The sequence below is a fragment of the Mustela putorius genome, unplaced genomic scaffold (assembly GCF_011764305.1).
Source record: "Mustela putorius furo isolate JIRA1106 unplaced genomic scaffold, ASM1176430v1.1 tig00000129_pilon_pilon_pilon, whole genome shotgun sequence".
Classification (NCBI taxonomy): domain Eukaryota; kingdom Metazoa; phylum Chordata; class Mammalia; order Carnivora; family Mustelidae; genus Mustela; species Mustela putorius.
Window position 1 is genome coordinate 20663139 of NW_025421290.1, and position 20561 is coordinate 20683699.

At 43.4% G+C, this 20561-nt stretch overlaps 1 protein-coding gene across 2 annotated transcripts in view; it reads right to left on the reverse strand.

Annotated features, from left to right (window-relative positions):
* Window positions 1–20561, reverse strand: part of ZFYVE26 (zinc finger FYVE-type containing 26) — a 66535-nt gene that overhangs the window by 11089 nt on the left and 34885 nt on the right. For both annotated transcript variants that reach the window (XM_004738998.3, XM_045070880.1), the window contains exons 22-35: window positions 19197–19393; window positions 18206–18310; window positions 16493–16615; window positions 15913–16089; window positions 13891–14137; window positions 13063–13158; window positions 11930–12093; window positions 10757–10893; window positions 8827–8858; window positions 8044–8180; window positions 6711–6931; window positions 3125–3272; window positions 2660–2869; window positions 1754–1972 (exon numbers count right to left, since the gene is read on the reverse strand). In XM_004738998.3, coding sequence (XP_004739055.2) covers window positions 1754–1972; window positions 2660–2869; window positions 3125–3272; window positions 6711–6931; window positions 8044–8180; window positions 8827–8858; window positions 10757–10893; window positions 11930–12093; window positions 13063–13158; window positions 13891–14137; window positions 15913–16089; window positions 16493–16615; window positions 18206–18310; window positions 19197–19393 — 2213 coding nt within the window. The remainder of the gene's footprint in view (window positions 1–1753; window positions 1973–2659; window positions 2870–3124; window positions 3273–6710; window positions 6932–8043; window positions 8181–8826; window positions 8859–10756; window positions 10894–11929; window positions 12094–13062; window positions 13159–13890; window positions 14138–15912; window positions 16090–16492; window positions 16616–18205; window positions 18311–19196; window positions 19394–20561) is intronic.

Genomic DNA, 20561 nt, shown 5'->3' on the forward strand with positions numbered 1-20561 from the left:
CAAACAGTTGCAATGCGTAATAAACGCAGTAACAGATCTGTACGCTCAATACAGTGGTGGTATAGAGGAAGAGGTACCTAATGTTGCTTGTGTGGTCTATCAATGCTCAACAGAGAGGGTTTGAAAGAATAAACGGGAGTTTTCCAAGGAAACAAAGAGGGCCAGGGTATTCTAGGTTAGGGGGTACAGCACAAGCAGGTTCATAGAGGTCAGAAAGGGTACAATCAGGAAAATTTAAATAATTTGGTAAGTCTGGAATGTAGCGCATATATAGGACTTATGGTGAAAATAAACAGGAGAAATAAGGAGGCCTGATCCTGGTGGGTCCCGTATGCATGCTAAGGAATTTGGACTTCATCTTGTGGCCATGGGAATCTTCTGAGGGTCTTTCAGAGAGAAGAATAACATGAATTACGAAGAATGTAAATAACATGTGTTATGGTTCAGAAAGCTCCCTCTGGGGCAGTGTGACAGGGAAAGGGGTGAACTGAGGCTTGCAAAAGAACACCTTCCAGACTCTAGCCATTCAGCTATAGTTTTCACAATGTGCTTTTCTGTTGTTCCCCACCTGCTTGAGTACTAAGATATTTCACTTCAAGGGTAACAGTGATTATAGGTGATAAAAAGAAGGCTTCTTTCCCTCTGCTCTGACAAATGTAAAGCAGGGTAATGCTGTTGTCAGCTTCGACCAAGATAAGTAAGTAAGCCGCTTAACTCTCTGGACTACTCGACAGTCTGAAGAAACAGAATTGGTTATTTCCACTCTCAGTCTGTGCTTGGGAGAAGCAGCTTTACCCCAAAACCCATTTAGAAACTGAGGAAAAGGAAAAAATTAGCAGTTAAACTCTAAGTAAAATAACTCATACTTTATTTTTAAAACTTAGTTAGTAGTTACCCTGGTATGGTTACCATGATATGGTTACCATGACTGTGAATAGTTGACTTCACTTGGAGCAATCCTAGAAGATATGTCCATTTGTAAACTTTCATTGGCTGCCATTTTAAATTGGGGGAGCAGATTAAAATTAAAGTATTGAACTCTTCTAATTTCCTATGAAATTTGGTAAAGATCAGCCAATTCCTCAGAAAGTATTCATGGAACATTCTGATAAAAAATGAACACCAAAATGTGATGGTGAAACAGAATCCTGACTTTGCTTAACAATAACTACAAAGAAATAATGCACTTCAGAGGTGCCTTTGTCTCCTGTGGAAGGAGGGCAGAGGATGTCAGAGAGAAAAAAGGACCACATACTCTCCTTCCATTAGATATTTGGGGCCCAAATAGAGGATCATGGGTGTAACAACTCTGAGAGGATCAGCAGCTAAGTCAGCAGTGGGACACAGTCCCAGGGCAGGTGGGAAGTGTATAGAAACAGAGAGGTAAAGCAGTTTGGTCAAGGTCACACCACTTATACCAACCATCTCATTCCAGAGACCATGCTCTCAACTACTATCTGATTCTGCTGTATGTTTTGGGAGAAGGGATAAAATCTCTCATTGCCAATCAGAAGAGCAAACTGGATCCAGGTTAAGACTTACTGCCCATATAGCAAATCGTAATTTGGGTGGACAGAATTTTCCATTTTGACCTGACTCTGCCAGAGGTAGTCTCATAGCTCAACACTGTGTTACGTTTCAGGGGGTTGGTTTATCGACCCGCCTCCCCAACCACCGCCCTTAGAGCTGAGTGGGCCAATCCAGATGAGCAAAGTAGGTCTTGCACTTTGAGAGGTAGGTTTGTGTGTCCCACCTTGTTGAGGAGGTGGAGCAAGGCTTCCCGCAGGCAGTTGTGCCTCATGTAGAAGCTGATGATGGCCAGGTTGGTGCTGTAGTTATGCAGGTAGAAGAGGCATTCTTGGTAGTAAGTGTTGTTCATGATCTTCCCTTCAGGAATCACCTCCAGAGAGAGGCTCTGGGTCCGAAGGGTAACTTCCAGTTCTTTCAAGGTGGCAAAGTAATCATCATCTTGCTGACAGGAAAGGAGAGTGCAAAAGAAAAATAAAACTCAGTAAATTCTCAGCAGCTTCTGAAAATATTGCTTTCAAAGAATATTTAGGAACATGGAAGTAGCCTTACAACACAGTTTGAAGGGCAGAAAAACAGGCAGGATACAAAATTCTCCATATTATAATACCATGTTTCATTCAAAAACATAGAGAATTCACCAAAATCTAAACATTATTTGCGTCTGTTGTATGGAATTAAATGTCATTTTTATCATTTTTTTAAAAGATTTTATTTATTTATTTGACAGGCAGAGATCACAAGTAGGCAGAGAGGCAGGCGGAGAGAGGAGGAAGCAGGCTCCCTGCTGAGCAGAGAGCCCTATGCGGGACTCGATCCCAGGACCCTGAGATCATGACCTGAGCCGAAGGCAGCGGCTTAACCCACTGAGCCACCCAGGCGCCCCATTTTTATCATTTTTAAAAATACTTTCCTGTAGTTCACTTTTTAAAAAAATTGACTTTGTATTACTTATCTAACTATATATAGTTACTACCTAATTATGCATAATGGAAAGAACAAAATCTAAACCTAGCAGCTCTGAGCCAGGACTGCCACTAGAAGCTGAGTGGAAGCTGATCCTTTTCCCAGGTCATTACTGCTCCTGGGCCTTCTTCCTCCCTGAACTGATCCTCCCCTGCTATGTTCTTACCAAGGATAGGAGTGGCCTCACTGTGGACTCCAGGTACTCAACCACATCCTGTACCAGTCTTGAGCCATGACTCAGCTGATTGAGGTCAAAGGGAGGCTTCAGACAGCGACTGAACTTCTCCCGTGCAGCAGTGAGGTTCCCAGCTTTGAGGCAGGCCATGCCCCAAGCATGCCATGCTCCAGTGGGATCGAGGCCAGTCTTTGTGGATATCTGGAAGAAAAACTGTTCCTTTTAGTAAGAAGTACCTAAATCCAGACCTGAAAGTCCCAAAGACCTATTCTTTCCCATTGTTGCCAATCGTCTTCCTTCCCCATCATCCCACTTGCCATTACTGCCGAGGCAAACTTGTAATGCCCTAGATACCTCCCCACGGCCAAGGGCAACTGGGAGATGATGACGATACCCTCTTGCGAGGCTAGGAAAAGGCAGCTCATTACAGTTGGGTAGAAGTAAGCTTTGTCTCACCTCAACACCTAGTTGGTAGTACTCAGCTTCCAAAAGCTGGTTCCTTAGCCTGGTTACTGCAGCTGGCTGCAGGATCTGGTCCAGAGGAGGCACGTGGCGATAGGAAGCAGCAACTAAGATATTCAGCACATCCACCTTGCTGATGTAGCTACAGGGAGGGAAGAGGCGAGGCAATGAGGCTCCACAGAGTCTTACTAAAAATAGGTGCTGTTTACAAGTTTTCTTTTTCTTTTTTTTTATATTTAATTTATTTATTTGACAGAGAGAAAGAGAGAGAGCGTGAGAAAGAGCACAAGCAGGGAGAGCAGCAGGCAGAGGGAGAAGGAAAAGGTTTCCCACTGAGCAAGGAGCCTGATGCAGGGCTTGATCCCAAGAGCCTGGGATCATGACCTGAGCTGAAGGCAGTCGTTTCAAACCTGAGCCACCCAGACACCCATGCTTACACGTTTTCTATTTCAATTCCAATGTGAAAAGGAGAATTGAGGGGGTACATGAACACTGTGAGAGAAGGCTTTGGAGTCAGACTCTGAGTTCAACTCCATCACTCAGCAGCCCTATGACCCTAGGCAAGTTAGTTAACTTCTCTGCCTCAATTTACTCATCTGTAAAATGGAAACCATAAGAGAGAATTTTAAGGATAAAATGAAACAGTTCAAGTAAAAGGGCTTAGGATTAAGTCTAGAATTTTGGAGGTACTCATTAAATATTACATATTAATACCCTAAGTACTGATGCTCGCAATTACCCATTGGCTTTTTGGTTCTTTAGAACCCTGTCTGCTTGGGAGAGAGCACAGAGACTATCTCCATGGCCTGCACACCTAGTCAGTATAAAGGTCACATCAGTACTGGAGGTGCTGCTGGGTAATCACTTGGATTCTAGTCTCCTGGACTGGACACTGTCTTCCTGTGCTAAGAATGGGTTCTTGCTACAGCCCATTAGCACTACCACCTTTGATCTTACTCCTGACACCTGGTGATTGCAAAAATCTTATAGCAACAGAGAACCCAGAAAACTGGTTCATTCTGTCCAGTGCTGCCTGAAACAGTCCTACACTCAATGAATATAACTGTATATATTATACAATATATATTACACAATAAATATATTATGCAACATAAGTTATAATCTAGTCAAAGAACCTGTGGATTCTGACTTATCCACCAATATCCCTGGAAAGGAATTCAGTATATGAGACATTTTCAACTAGTGCAAATGGGGTAAGGGAGAGTATGTGTTATAAAAACAAATTTGGTATCATAATGTATTATATGTTTTTAGCAGGTAATGTGAGTTCTGTTTTTAAACATTTATTTATTTATATGTCTACTGGAAGGAAGTAGGAGTTAAAAATAATGAAAAAATACTCTGCAAATCACATCAGCAATGAATCCACCACCGTTAGCAAACCCGCATGAAGGAAGTAATCCTCTAGAATGGGTGTGTGAATCCAGAATTGGGGAAAAAGAATGTGTAATTCGAAACCACTGCTGTACACTGTCAAGAGAAGTGCACAGCATCTGGGGGTGAGGATCCTACCAAAGTAAGCACCTTCTGAATTTCTGTTGTCCACAGCCTAGAGTGGGTATTTCGTTCACTTATATTTGATTTTGAAGGAAGTATAGGACTTGATGTTAAATTTGTTTTATCTCCCATCTGAATACTTTTTTTCTTTTTTTTTTAAAGATTTTATTTATTTATTTGACAGAGAGAAATCACAAGTAGATGGAGAGGCAGGCAGAGGGAGAGAGAGGGAAGCAGGCTCCCTGCTGAGCAGAGAGTCCGATGCGGGACTCGATCTCAAGACCCCGAGATCATGACCTGAGCCGAAGGCAGCGGCTTAACCCACTGAGCCACCCAAGCGCCCTGAATACTTTTTTCTTTTAAGATTTTAACTCATTTACATAACTGGTATTTGAGATATATTTAGATATATTTTAATTTTTGTCTTACATTCTACTTTTTGCTATTTGGAGTGTTTTTTTTTTTTTTTAATATTTTATTTATTTGATAGAGAGAGATCACAAGTAGGCAGAGAGGCAGGCAGAGAGAGAGGGAAGAAGCAAGCTCCCTGCTGAGCAGAAAGCCTGATGCAGGGCTCGATTCCAGGACCCTGAGATCATGACCTGAGCTGAAAGCAGAGGCTTTAACCCACTGAGCCACCCAGGCGCCCCTGGAGTGGTTTTTGTTCTTTTCCCCTCTTCTCCATTTCTGGTAAATTGGTCGATTTTTGGTTCTTTGGTTATTTTAAAAAACCTTATTTGGGGCCCCAGGTGCCTCAGTTGGTTAAGTATCTGCCCTCGGCTCAGGTCATGATCCCAGGGTCCTGGGATGTGGTGGCCCCAGGTTGGGCTCTCTGCTTACTGGCACTGCTTCTCCCTCTCCCTCTGTGTGCCCTCAATTTCTCTCTTGCCCTCAAGTAAATAAATAAAATCTTTTAAAAAAATTTAAAAAGTGAAAAACTTTAACATATACCCATTTCTTCAATTATTAACTTGAAAAATGATGCAGAATCTACTGTCTCTTCATATGAAAGAGTGAAATTCACTACCTTATACTTCCTTCCATTTCCCGTTCCACCTCCCCCTGCCTTTCTCAATCTTCCAGTTTTGTTAATGAAAATAATAAAACTAACTAGCATTTCTGGAGTATAAAGACTCAATTCTTAGCCCTTTATAGGGATACTCTCATTTTATCCTCCTAAGTGCCCTATGAGATAAGTATTACTAACATTCCCATTTTACAGAGAAGGAAACTGAGGCCCAGGGCAGTTAACAGACTTGTCTAAGGTTACAGAGCTAGGAAGTAGTACAGATGAGATTCACTGCGCTTGTTCTGCTGTCTGGAGAGTCTGTAGGCAAACACTCTGAACAAGTGCCTGAGGCACTTACACGTCAAAGAAAATTATGCTCTCTGCTCTAAATCTGGCTAGGACTGAGCACTGAGAACATACAACATGAGTCACGCCTCTGGGTGGATAAGCTGGGAACTGGCAGTTTCAACCTTCAAGTTAATGAATGGAGGCAGAGCAGGTTATACAGGGCTTGGGGGCCTAATCATACCTTTTCCACAGATACTTGCACTTTATGACTCAGATTCCTATCTGTGACACTGGGACAGACCAACCCCCAGTGTGCTTCACAGATCTGTTACCCAGAACTTCTGAGGCCACAGTCTGGATTTGGTCAAGACTGGGGTAGAGTTCCAGCCAAGGCTAAGCACTGGACATTTAGGAAGGACACATTATTCTCCAAAAGCCAGAAAACTCCACAGAGACTAAAGGTGCTCCCCTAAATTGATTTTAATTACAAATTAAGCAAAGTTTTGACTTTCTTTCTGACTGGGTAGAGCTAGAGAACACTCTGCTTTAAGGACCTACCCAGGGAAAGAGGACATAGGCTATCAAGGTAGGGTAAGGAAGACCACTTGTGATCTGGCGGCATTTTACCGTCATCAAACTGAGATGTCAAACATTTTCAGTGCATCTACCGAGAGAGGATGGTGATGTGGGAACTCATCGTGGGGGCAGGAGAAGCCAGACAGAAATGATAACTGAGTATAAGAAGAGCGAGCCACTCCTATTCACCTGTCACAAAGAGCAAGGTCTTGGCTCCGGCCAGCCTTGACGAACATCATCTTGGCACTGAAGAGCAGCTGCTTCATGATATCTGTGAGCAGCCCTGCGTCCACCTCAGGGTTGGTGAGGCCCTGGGACAGCCTGCAGCAGTGCTCGATCAGCTGGTGGCCACAGGCAATGCTGTCCCGGTGCAGGTTCAGGATGGCGATGCACAGGGATGCGCTGGGGGACTGGCCAGGGTGGAAGAAGAGAGACACACACAGTGAGCTCAGAGACCAGAGCATTCTTCAAATGTCACTGGATGGCAGGAGTTATTCTTCTCAGCTCACCAGGCTTGAAATACACTGGAGGTGGGGGTGAAACTTCCACAGCAAAGCAAGAGTGAAACTAAACAATTTTCAGATGTTCTAAGTGGCACTGCTAGCTTCTGTCACCACACTGGGAAGAAGACAGCTGTGTTCATGCATTACCTACTTCTTGGCAATGTCCACATGTTCCCTCCTTTTTCCCACTAGTGCAGGTCCTTCTCATTGCTGGCTTGGACTGTGACAGCTCCCTTGCTGGAGAAGTCTGTGCTTCAAGCCTGGATACACTGCTGCTGGATTAATATTCCAAAGCACACTCCAAATCCTTTCATGGTGCCTGATGCTAAGCAAGTAAACTTTCCCTACTGCAGAATTCAAGGCCCTGTCCATAAATCGCCCATTTCAATCTTACCTTTTACTACCGCTCTATGAACACTCTACATTCCTTCAAATTAAACCATTTCCAGTCCCCTATCCATGCCCTGCAATTTTTGACAGCGTGCCTTTGCTCAGATGTTCCAGTTTGGTAATTTCCTCCTCCTGCGCTCACTCTCCTTACACTCCTTCCCTGCCCCATTTCTGCTTGTCACACTCCTACCACTTTTCTATCATCTTAAGTGCCACTTCTTCCATGAAGCCTTTCCTTTTATTTTAAATTTTATTTTTATTATTTATGTATTTATTTATTTTAGGGGAGGGGCAGGGAGAAAGGGAGAGCGAAAATCTTAAGCAGGCTCCACGCAAGGCCTGGATCTCACAACCCTGAGATCATCACCTGAGCCAAAACCAGGAGGTGGATGCTTGACTGACTGAGCCACGCAGGTGCCCCCATGAAGCCTTTCTTGATCTGCTCTCACACATTTCCAAGATGTTCTTTATCTTTCTGCCTCATTTGGTTTAGCTCATTTGTCTTAGCTCCTACATTACTGCACTGTAAGCTCACGAAGGCCAGGCTGTGTTCACCTATCTCTGCGTTTTTTGCCGTAACTACACATCATAAGAAAACTCAAGTGACCATCAAGTTTTATTGCTATTACCTGCTCATAGTAAAATTCACTCCGCACCAGCTCGTTTTCCTCCTCATTCAGATCCAAAATCCATTCTACCTCAGCTGCTTTGGGGACTCTCACCACGGCTGAGTACGGAGGACTTTCACTCTTGGAGCTGTCTGGTGCTGAGAAGAATAGTGTCACTCATGTGGTGGTCGCTGACCAGCAGTCCAGTGTAGCCCCCGCCAGAAAACTGGAGTGAGCTGCATGCAGACACCTGCCTGTTATCTCTCCTTGGTCCCCTTTATTTTAGATCTCATTAGGTACCTCAAACTTTGTTCTGCAGGAAAGATCCGGGATTACAGTGTCATACAATCCCATTGCTTCAAACAAGCAAACTCTGAAATGTACACCCTTCTCAGATGGAGGGCTGAATCATCGGCTATCCTAAAAACTAACTTCAGTGGAAGGATATAAACCAAACTATTAATATTGATCGCCTAGGGGGAAGGAGGGAGCATTTGGAGGTAGGATCGTGGTGAAAGGGAACCTAGGAGAAAAATAAAAAAAGAAATTACCTGCTCAAAATTAAGGAACCAAATTCTTTGGTAGCTGGCCTTCTGAATGCTGGAAGCTAATGGGCCACTACGGTAGGTTAATAGGATAATAAACTTAAAGGGAAACAGCTTAATAAAATGCCAAGAATTTTCTTTTTCCTTGGCCTCAGTCAGACTAAGTTGCTATTAAGGGTATCAGCTGCAGCTAAAACAGTGAGGAAAGAGCCAACTTGAACATAAAACAAAGAGACAGAGGAATATGATTCAGCCTTACCTTCTGGTTGTCCTGGATTCTCTTCTGGCACACTGGAAACAGAGGAAGAAAAATGAAATGCCCGAATCCCTTTTCCTCCTCTTTGTTTTGAAGTTGGTATAGAGCACCATTGACATTGTTACCCAAGTAAGAAGAATCAGGGAACCAAACTCGTTTCTGTCCCTCACCTGTCACAGCCAGTCACTGGCCATTTTCTGTCCATCTCTTCAATACCTCCTTAAATGTCCCCAACTCTCTCTCCATCGCTGCCTCAGAGAAGGCCCTCATTATTTATAGCTAAAGCCTCTGTAATGGCTTCCCAATTGGTGTCCTTGACTCTGTCAACCTACTCCCTACTCTGCAGCTAGAGCAAGCTTTTAAAAATCCAAATCTGGCCAGGTTAAGTCCTGATGCCACAAGTCAGAGGTCAAGTCTAGCACCTGTATGAGAAGCCTGCTGGTCAGTCCTAGCCCATGTGGCCAAAGAGCAAGCTCCAAGCCTTTGGGCCCAAGTCCTCCTGGCTCAGCTGTCAGGTTTCTAAGTCCAAGGCATGCCAGCCAGAACCCCATATTTACACTTCCTCAAAGGACCCACATATTCTCCTGCCCCGACTTCTGCAGCTGTCACTCCCACTTCTGGGCATCCCCTTCTAACTTCTCATACCCTAATGCTCAGACAAGATGCCACACCTCTAAGAAACCTTCTCACCATCAGACTAAGCTGTGTGGCTTACCACTGCACTCAGCCAATGATTCTGTGGTCTGTTTGTTAATGGTCTCCCCACTAAAATGGGGGGTCCATAAGGAAGAAGTGATTATTGCTGAGTAATCGTTGAACAAAAGGATCCCCATCAAAACCAACTGTTCGGGTGCCTGGGTGGCTCAGTGGGTTAAGCCGCTGCCTTCGGCTCAGGTCATGATCTCAGGGTCCTGGGATCGAGTCCCGTATCAGGCTCTTTGCTCAGCAGGGAGCCTGCTTCCCTTCCTCTCTCTCTGCCTGCCTCTCTGCCTACTTGTGATCTCTCTCTGTCAAATAAATAAATAAAATCTTAAAAAAAAAAAAAACAAAAACAAAAACCAACTGTTCATTTCCAATCTCAGCAATATGGCATATGGGTATTTCTTCTGTCCCTTATCCCTTACCCCAAGGAGGCAATATAAGCATGGCATATCTTTCTTCCTGGAGATCAGTAATCATCACAGTAAATGATGGCAAAAAATGTTCATATTAAAACAAACTCAATAATGCCACTGGACAGAACATAAAATCAATTTAAGTCTGTAAGCAAAACATGAAGAATTCAAAATAATGAGCTTTTGAGGAGTTGCTTTGGCTCATATTCCCAGATGGCCTAGGAGCCTTAGTTTCACCCTCCTTTGCTGCTAGACGTAGTGAGAAAAACTGAGCAACATTAAGCCAGCAAACAGTCTTAATCTGTTTTGCCAGAGGTAGAAGTGGTTTCTGAAATTTGTTACTAGGTAAACTGTGCATGGGAAGGTGTGGGGGCTCTTCTCGTTGTGGATAACAAGCCAGGATGACTAGCTAGATTAGAACTGAGGCAAGTGATGCTCGAGCAGTCAGAAGGTGTGAACATGTCCCTCTGAATCCAGCTGAGACCAATGGAGACAGGAGTGGCTGAACAACTGGTGAGGTTGCTGGCAAACTAAGATTAACGACCTCCATCAGGAATCAAGTGTCCTGACCTCAGGGAGAACATTATGTCAGAGCCTTGAGCTCCGCTTCTTTCCTCTCTTAGAAGTTTCTGTGACCAAGGTCAAATGTATTGCTGTAGAGTTAATGGTATTTTAGTGTGGATGTTAAATTAAAACTTGCTGCCATTGTTCCAGATTTGAGATGCTTTCCACAATGAGACTCCAAGACCCCCGACCTTGGGGGAGGGTGGGTGTGTAGAGGTCGTGGAAGTAGCGGGCCCACTATATAGGACACTCACTCTTTGTTGTAGTAACTATAGCACTGGTCACACACGCGGGTAGGGCTCTCTCTGCAGCCTTCCACCGCCATCTTCTTAGTGGAGCAGGCACTGCACACTAGCCGGCCACAGCGGCGACAATGATGACGCCTATTGAACTGAGGAGTGTCATTAGGAAAAGAAAGAAAAGGGAGGAAGAGCAGGTGAGATTGCAGGAACTGTGGGTCTACCTGTCAACCCACTATCTTTAGCATCAGCCACCTGTGACTTACTAAGAATACTTACTAAGTAGTCTTACTTACTTACTTACTAAGCTCTTTGGGTTTCTATTGAGAAAGAACACCTAGTCCTTGCCTTTAAGAAGCTGACATTTAGAAGTAAGTCTTAGACGGTGGGCAAAGGTATCCAAGTTTTGTAATAGTTCCTGACAAGTTCTACCTGTCTGTGGAGGCAATGTGTGAAGACACAGCAAAAATAGTATGGAAGAAGTGACTTTCTCAGACGGTGCAAATCACATTTTCATGGCACAGTGACAAGAAAGTGTCCTTTTTTCAAAATGCTTTCATGAGTACTGCCTCATCTCACTATAAGAGGTTGACAGGCATTATACTTCTTTCTCAGATGAGACACAGAGCAATTACACCATCGTTGTTCTCATTAGCCCTGAGCTAGTATGCCAGTCAGTAGGGTGGTAAGTATGGTAACATCTGTAACCATAGTTGGGCCTTAGAGCTCCACGGGCCAAAAAAATGTATCATCCCTAGAGCATCTGAGACTGAAAAAGTCACACTGCTAATAAGAGGCAGAACTGGGATTAGAACCCAAGTCCTCTGTCTCCAGAACCAGTACTAAAATCCACTACCAGGCCACCTGTCTTACAATGAGAGGGGAGCTAGAAACAAGATCTTCTGGTGTCGGTGACTCCTCTTGCTCTATCACTCTGCCTCTATTTAGTCATTTGAGAATAGTGAAGATTTTCAAATTTAAGGCCACCTGAGGGTGTCTACCATCTGTCTCAACCCAGAAAATACATCTGGTTTGGCCAAAGTTCAACCCAAAGTCTTGGATTTGGTAGTTCTTGTGAAAATACCCATATCCTCTTGGGGACAGGAGGTGACTATGAACTCCGGGCTCATGACTGCCAGTTTCCTTTTACTTCCCCTGCAGGCAAAGCTGGGGACCAATGTTGCTCACCATGGTGAAGCGTTCCCTGCAGCAGACCATACAGATGCTCTCACTCTCGTCGGGCACCCACTGATGCCTGCCGGGGGGTGCTGCTGGAGGGACAAACTCCGGTGGGGGCTGACTCTCTGGGAAGCTCCTCTCCCTTGGACTGGGGGAATGTATAGTGGAGACACCTGGGAGTCAGATCCGAAGTGAGAGGAAAAGGTGATCAATAGTCCAGCTAATAAATGAGGAAGGAATGAGGAAATCAGAATTTCACCCTGTTTCAAAACCCAACTGCAATAATATATCCAGCTAGCGGTCATTAATGGCTGACTGCATCATGAGAGGGACACCTGGACACCGTGTGCCTCCTGATGGAAGGCACACAAGCACTTATCAAATATACTTACCAAAAATATTAAGCCTGAATCATATCAACCTTCTAGATCTATCAACCAGTGTACTGGATATAAAGAGGACTGAGACCCAGACTGCTGGGTGGCCATCAGTGGAATCTAGCATGTGGGAAGTTCTATAGGACAAATGAGCTAGTTTCCTCTGTAGATGAAAAAGAGGTAGTAGAACCTATTGATTAAAAGAGACCTGAGAGATATTTCAGCTAAATGCCACATGTGGACATCATTTAGATTTTGATTCTAGAAAAACCAATTCTAGAAATATATTAATGAGAAAACTGGGGAAATGTGAACACTGACTAGATAACTGGTAATAATAAAAAATCATTCATTTTTTTTTTTAGGTGTGATGATGATATTATGCTTTTGTTTTGTATATATCCTTATCTTCTAGAGATATATACTGATACATTTTTTTTTTAAGATTTTATTTATTTATTTGACAGAGATCACAAGTTGGCGGAGAGGCAGGCAGAGAGAGAGGGGGAAGCAGAGAGCCTGTTGAGCAGAGAGCCTGATGCAGGGCTCGATTCCCTGCTAATACAGGGTTTGCAGAGATTTTACAGAAATAGGACTACAAATGATGAGAATCGATTGTTAAATTTTCTTGGATATAAAAAGCTGGAATGAACCAAGAAAAACAGTAAGAGTATCATAACTAGAAGTGAAAAAAGAGGCAAAAGAAAGTCAAAATCAGGCAAGTTTGAACTAAACTACAGATTAAGTCTCAGAACCTGTTCTTACCAGGAGCCGCAGCGGCAGAGAACTCTGCTGATGGGGATCTAGACAAGGTCTCGAGGTCTGAAGTCTGACCGACTTCTGGGAGGTGAGTCACAGAATCTGGAAAGAGGGAAAATGTTGACAAAATACCATCCTACAATAAGCATCTTTACTCATTCTGCTAGGCCTTTAATTTAAAGCACTGTTGCTCTGCTGATTGTCATTCCATGATTGTACCAAGTGTACAAAGCATGGCAGAGGTACTTCCAAGGTAACAGAAAGCATGCTTCTTCAACTTCTCAAAAAGCAAACTATGTTTAGATGCATGAAATAATGAAGTAGCTGTTAGGATTTCACAAAATAAAGCTAAAAATGCCCAAGGGAAGTAGAAGACATTGAAATGATGGCCCTGGAGGGTAGAGAGTAAGAAAAACAAAAAGCTGTCTGGGAACATCAGCCTACATTTATTTCATTTTCTTCATTCTGGAAGAGGCTTGACTCACGTAGTAGGGGGATCTGATGTGCTCCTGGAAGAGCACATTCCCTCAGTACAGAATGATAGTAGGTAAGAGTCCACTGTGCCAAAGCCAGACAGAGACCATGCTCAGCATGCTTGGTTTCCCAAATCTTTATGTTTGCACAGTGGTAAACTACCATACTTTAATTTTGGTTACCCTGCCACTTCCTCCAGGGCCAAGAGGTCTCCTGCATAGCAAAGAGCTATCTCTCTGGAAGGGTATTCCTTTTACTCTTGATCAACTCAAAATAATAAGAGAAGACAAATTATAACTAAGGATGCACTATGATGTTTTCTCCTCTAGCTGGAGGCCCCATTAGGATGTTGGCAGTTACCTGATCGTTTCTCTCTCAGAGAGTATGGGAAGTCCAAGGCTTTTCCTGCATATCTGGAGAGCAGTGAGTCAACGTCATCCATGGTGAAGCCAATCTCCTGCCCAGCCAGCAGCTGGTGCAGTGTCTGCACAGCCACAGTGGCCCAATCCACTTTCATGTTCATGAGTAGCTGCTCCAGCATGAGGAGGGGGTTAGAGGACAAGTGGGAGTAGCTGGCCCGGTGTGGTTCAGGTAGGGTCAGCAGAACCTGTTTGGAGGGTAGACCCATAGATTAAAGAAAACAGTACACACATTTCAGAAGAAATCCAAGGTTCTTACTGGGAGGGAGAAGGGGATCAGGGACCAAAGGTAGACGACCAGCTACCAGGGCTGGGGAGCAGGCTTTCAGGAAGCAAGCCTGAAGTCCTATTTCAATCTTCCAGGAGGCAAGCAACAAGTACTTCAGGTACATTTTACCTAGATGAAAGGTTGGCTAACTTCCTCTGTAAGGGGTCAGATAATTCGTATTTTAGGCTTTATGGGCCATGAAGTCTCTGTGGCAACTACTCAGCTCTGCCAGTGTGGTGTGAAAGTAGCCATAGGCCATATGAAAGTAAACGAGTGCACAAACTTATATTAAAAACTATCTGGGGGCGCCTCAGTGGCTCAGTGGGTTAAAGCCTCTGCCTTCAGCTCGGGTCGTGATCCCAGGGTCCTGGGATCGAGCCCTGCATCGGGCTCTCTGCTCAGTGGGGAGCCTGCTTCCTCCTCTTTCTCTGCCTGCTTCTCTGCCTACTTGTGATCTCTATCAAATAAATAAATAAAATCTTAAAAAAAAAAATCCGATTCACAAAAGCAGGCTGAGGACTGGATTTGGCCCACAGGTGGCACCTCCAAGTATAGCTGAACTCTACCTGATCTTAAAGCCACTACTTTAACCATCTGAGGCTTATTAGAATGAGCAACATAAAGTAGTATTAGTAGGGTGCCTGAACCTAGCACCTCCAGTGTCCTACAGGTAAATGATGTCTCTATACTCCTAGAGACTGTTATCACTAGGCTTGAAATATGTTCACTGGTTCTGCTCATTGCCAATTTTCAAGGATTCCCCCTATTTAGTTATAGTGCATCAAAAAACAAAAAAGGGCATTTTCTTTAGGAATATTTTATGTAGTAGAACTCTTAACAAGTGGGCCGGTACTCATATTGACGGTTCTCCCAGCACTCATCTATTCATGGGGCAAGTTCCATACTTATTGAGTGAAAAGACATGACTGCCAATCAGAATCATCAGAACAGTGTCCGAGGGCCCTAATTCTCCCCAACCCCCCTCTTTTCCAGATTACTTCTTCTAGCTTGTAATTTCTTCTGTTAGTGTCTCCAAGGTTACACATCAAAGGTAAGAACCTCATTACCTAGAGAATTAACTCTTTTCTTTAGCAAGACAAGGTTATTAAGCAGTAGTTTGATATCCTTCCTCAGAATCTCTTTGGAAGATAGCCAGGCCCTGTCCCAAGAGATTCAGTTTTTTTTTTTTTAATTAACATATAATGTATTATTTGTTTCAGGGGTACAGTTCTGTGATTCATCAATCTTATACAATTCACAGTACTTACATGTAAGTACCCAGCCACCCCATCGCCCCCACCTCCTTCCCCTTCAGCAACCCTTTGTTTGTTTGTTTCCTGTGATGAGAGTTTCAGTTTTAATTGATCTGGGGTAAAGGTTAACGATTTTTTTTAAAGTCCAGGTGATTCTACTCTGCAGTCTGCATTAAGAACAACGATCTAGTAGATACCAGGGAAACCACAAAGGGAACTTAAAAGGGCCACTTAGAACTCACTTTGGAGACAAGGTAGTAAGAGAATGACAACTCCTAAGGGATGCAGGAGTGGGCTCCTGGATAAAGGTTTTATATAGCATAGGTCAAGAATGGCAAGTGTCTAGGAGAAGAGCCACTGAAAGGTTAAGTTCTGAAGCAGGAGCTGGGCCAGCGGTCTCTCCCCAAGGCATGCCTTTCCAACTCCCCCCTTCCTTCCTGACCTTGGATCCCATGTACAGTGCCTGGATTTCACGGTGTCGGACAGCAGTCAGTTCTCCGTAGAAATGTGTGGTGAGGTAGTTGGCCAGGAAGTGAGAAGCGGCCAAGCTAGGATGCTGGTCGAGGGATTGCTCTGTGACCTCAAGGCACATTGTGGGATCAGGAATTCTTCGCAGGAGCTGTTGTAGGAGAAGGGTAGAGGAGAAAGGTAAGGCTCATAAAGAACTCAGTCCAGCCTTATTTTATTTGGGAATGGAACATTTAGGTTTATTAATCTTGGACTAATCCCTTCTCTGCACTCTCTCTTTCACCACCCCTATAGCTTCACAAATGATGACTGTGACCAGAGTTCAGCAGAATCCTGAACATGGCTGACCATCTCGCATGAAAGACAGGGCTGGGCACCTTCCACTGAAGATGACTATGATCTTCTTGAGGCTAAGAAGGACTCCCGAAGGACACGAAGTGGCAGATCTGAGATCGCAAATGCTTTGCGTGGTATTTAGCATGAACAAAGCCTTCTGATTTGACTAACCTTTTTGTCTTATTCCAAAAGAAAAATGGCAAGAGATGGACGCTTACTTGCAGAGCCTTTTCATGATCTCCTCTTTCTAGAAGGTGGAGAAGATGCTTTTGATGTAGGCTGACTAAATGCTCTCTTGGAATAGGGTAGAGGTCGCCCCACTCCTCACACAGTCCATATTCCTGGAAGCAAATACACATGGCTTCAATCCCTTTGAATCATTGACTTTGTCACATCCAGCTTTTGACTGATTTCTCTCAGCAGTCTTGAGTCTGCTGAAGCCCCAGGAAAGTTTGGATAAGTGGTGATGGGAACTTCGCTCTAGGATTAAAGTGGGCTTGTAAACTCAAAGGACTAGAGTGGCAACGGAGTTATATAAATGATCAAAGTAGGTTGCTGATTAATGGTATCAATTTTCTCTGAGATCTAACACAAAAAAGATACAGATGACATGAAGTGACTGACACCTTGTGTTAGTCCTGGGGAGATATTAAGAAAGTAGGGAGGACTAAGACTGTCCAAAGGAGAAAGTGCTGAGTAATGGATAGAATTGTTCAATCAGTATATAGTACAATGAAACTACTATATCACTAAATGTCAATTATATTAGAATTAAAGAACAAAACACAAAGGAGAGAGTGCGCACTCAGCTCTTATTGTTGTCATGTGAATGTGCAAGCCCAGGGTTGCCAAACATCAAAAAAAAAAAACAATAATTTTTTTTTTAAAATCAAAACCTTTCCTATTTTAAAATGTTGGCAATGAAGTTAACATGAAAAAATAAAAATGTGGCAGACCAAAACTGCAAGGGTCAAACATACATGCTGGGCGTTAGATTCTGTCCATGTCCCTGTTTGCTACTCCTCACCCCCAATCTGTGAACCTTGGATTAAAGTTTTAGAGAATGGAATTCCCAAGGCTTTGCCCAAGTATTTTAATATGGTGTCTCCGGGAATGCTCTCCCCACAACTCTGACTGGGGCCACCTTGTTTAAGATGTTTCTTTGTTTCTCAGGCTACATCAGGTGCCCTGCCTGTGCTCCCACCACAGTCTGGGTTTACTCCTGTCAGTTGGTATATCGCAATCGTCTAGGGATGTATGTCACATCACCCCTCTTCCCAAAATGTGAGCTGTACAAGGTCAAGGACTAAGTTTAGTTATCTTTGTTTCACCACTATCTACTACAGTGGCAAATAAGAGATGGTCAATAAAGGTTTCTTCGATGCATGAACATCTGAATGAGTACATCCACATTTTGAACTGTGGTATACGAGCTCGTTAAAGAATAAATAAAATGTTTGGCATTCAAATGTTCAATAAACATATGAAAAGACATTTTCATATGTCATAATCAAGGTTATTAGTAATCATGGGAATGTAAATTCGAGCATGAGATACCATTCTACTGGCACAGAGGGCAAAGTTGGACAATACCATATCCTTATGGCATTTGGTAAGAGGAACTGCAAGTGGTCTACTGAGCTTAAGAGCAATTTGTCATGTCTCAGTAAAGGTGAGGATGCTCACGCCCAGTGATTCCACAATTCCACCAGTAGATCTATAGTCTGTATCAGCGTACAGAGCGTAGGGTGATAGTACAAATGCATCCATTGCATTACTCGCCACACTTCTCCCTCTGTTAGTAAATTTTACACACACAAAAAGAAAAAAGAATGTGGACACTGATACATGGAAAGGGGTCTACAGTCAGGTAGGGAGTTGTAACTCTTGAGAAAGGGAAAAAGGGGGAATACCACTCAGGAAAATAGTACCTTTGCTTCCAGAATCATGTTCATGACAGTTGATGGGTCCTCAATGCAACAGTTCCTCAGGCTCTGCCAGTCACACCACACTGGGGTAGACTGCAAACCCAGAATCTAAGGAAAGATAGGAAGAGCTATTAAACCACACTTCAGCTTCCCCCTCTATGAACATTCAAACTCATCAGAGTTTCAGGGATGGACCACCCCTAAGTTTCTGTCCCAATGTTAAGCTGTCAAAACTTGCCAGGAGAGAGGAAGAATGAAAGCAAATGGAAAAATCAGCATAAATTTTTATACTTGCTATGCAGCCATACCACCGAAATCTATCTCCCTGGGTCTCTTATCTTGAATATAACACACATCCTGAAATAATCTTTCATTTTCAAACTGTCATGTCTATGCAGCCTTTCAAAATGGATCTTGACATTTAAAACAATCTTTAAAAATGACACAATAAAGATTAAGATCTGTGGGGCGCCTGGGTGGCTCAGTGGATTAAGCCGCTGCCTTCGGCTCAGGTCATGATCTCAGGGTCCTGGGATCGAGTCCCGCATCGGGCTCTCTGCTCGGCGGGGAGCCTGCTTCCCTCTCTCTCTCTCTCTGGCTGCCTGTCTACTTGTGATTTCTCTCTGTCAAATAAATAAATCTTAAAAAAAAAAAAAAAAAAAAAGATTAAGATCTGTAAGAACTCTTGAAAAACAAGGAACACGTAACAGACATAAAACATGCACAAAACTCAAGTACACATGTGAAACAGGCTTTGCGGACTGTTACTACTATCCTTGTTTGATGCACACATATTTAAAATTACAAAAGGAAAATAACAGGAAATAGAGGTAAGGTCTCTTTTCATTGTTCACCCAAGAACAGAAGCCAGATGCAGGACAAAAGCCAGGCCCAGATCATCTGTTTCTTAAAGTCCAGCATCACATGAGAAGAGGCTGGAGTTGGTAATATGGTGGGAAGCCTATTTCCTTCTTCTTGATGCTGGAAACCATACCTTCTGATACACCCGCAGCTCTGCCAGCTTTCTCTGTAGCTCACACTTCAGTCCGTCTTGGACAGTTGTATCCGAGATGCAGTATGCCAAGATCTCCAAGCACCACTCCAGGGGCCACCTGTCCACAAGCTGTAGGGTTAACCGACTTCGCAGAGATGCGTCCTTCACAGGGAACAGGAACTGCCAACCTTCTTTGTCTACAAGACAAAAAGATGTCCAGAGGTAGCAAGCTTGGCACAAGAAGAGCTCAAAAGTCCAGGCTACTCCTTAAGAGAAGGGCTTTGTTCAATTTCATAAAACAGGAGCTTGGATCCTTAAGATCCTTCTGACCTTAATTCATTTTTATACTTAGAGCCATTATATGAAAAGGAGAAATGTTATATGCCCTCATGTTTCTCTTTTTGCAAACTTAATCACAGTCATGAGACTTTCTGAAAAGAGAGAGAAAAGGAGACAGGAGAGGAAGAAAAAGGAAGAAAGGGAGAAGAAAGGAATGAAGGAAGAAGAGACAGAAGAACAGATGAAGCTCTCCACGTTTTGTGATAGCATTGGGTCAGACTCAGACTGTAGGTAGAACTTTGGGTGTTCCCTGCAGTTTCTGCCCTGTGTCATACAGAACTCTTCAAAGTTATTTCAGGTAAACCAGTATGACCCCCTCCATGCCCTCTGTCATAATTACTCAGTAGATCTTTCTCTCCTACACCCATTTCACAGATCTGACTCAAAACAGTTAAGACTGCACAGCCAGTCACTGGATTTCTCCATCTTCTCCTGGAGGGATTTTCTCCTTTCTGCAGGGCAGTTAAGCCCCTGCCTGAGAAGCCATTTCCTATGGCATGTCCAACTCTTGTCCCCGCTCAGTGGAGTGTTACTGGTCATTGCTCTCAACTCCCTTAAAAGCTCTTAGGGAGCTTTCATTTATTTTTTTCAGTGCAAAAAGGTGGTTTTATTAAAGCATGGGGACAGGGCCTGGCAGCAGAAAGAGATGTCTCATTGGGAGCTTTTAAAATAGGGGTAGTCAAACAGGCCCACAGTCTCTCTCTCTCTCTCTCTTTTTTTTTAAGATTTTATTTTTAAGTAATCTCTATACCCAACATGGGGTTTAAACTCACAACCCCGAGGTCAAGAGTTGCATGCTCCACTGAGGGAGCCAACCAGGAGCCCCCAGTCTGTTTTTATGTATAAAGTTGTGTTAGAATACATCCACACTCATTTGTTTATTTATTATCTCTGGCTGCTTTCATGTTCTAATGGCAGAGTTGAGTAGTTGCAACCGAGATTGTATCATCTCCAAAGCCCTTTAGAAAGAGTTTGTTGGCTCCTGTTTTATTTTTTTATTTTTTATTTTTTTTAAAGATTTTATTT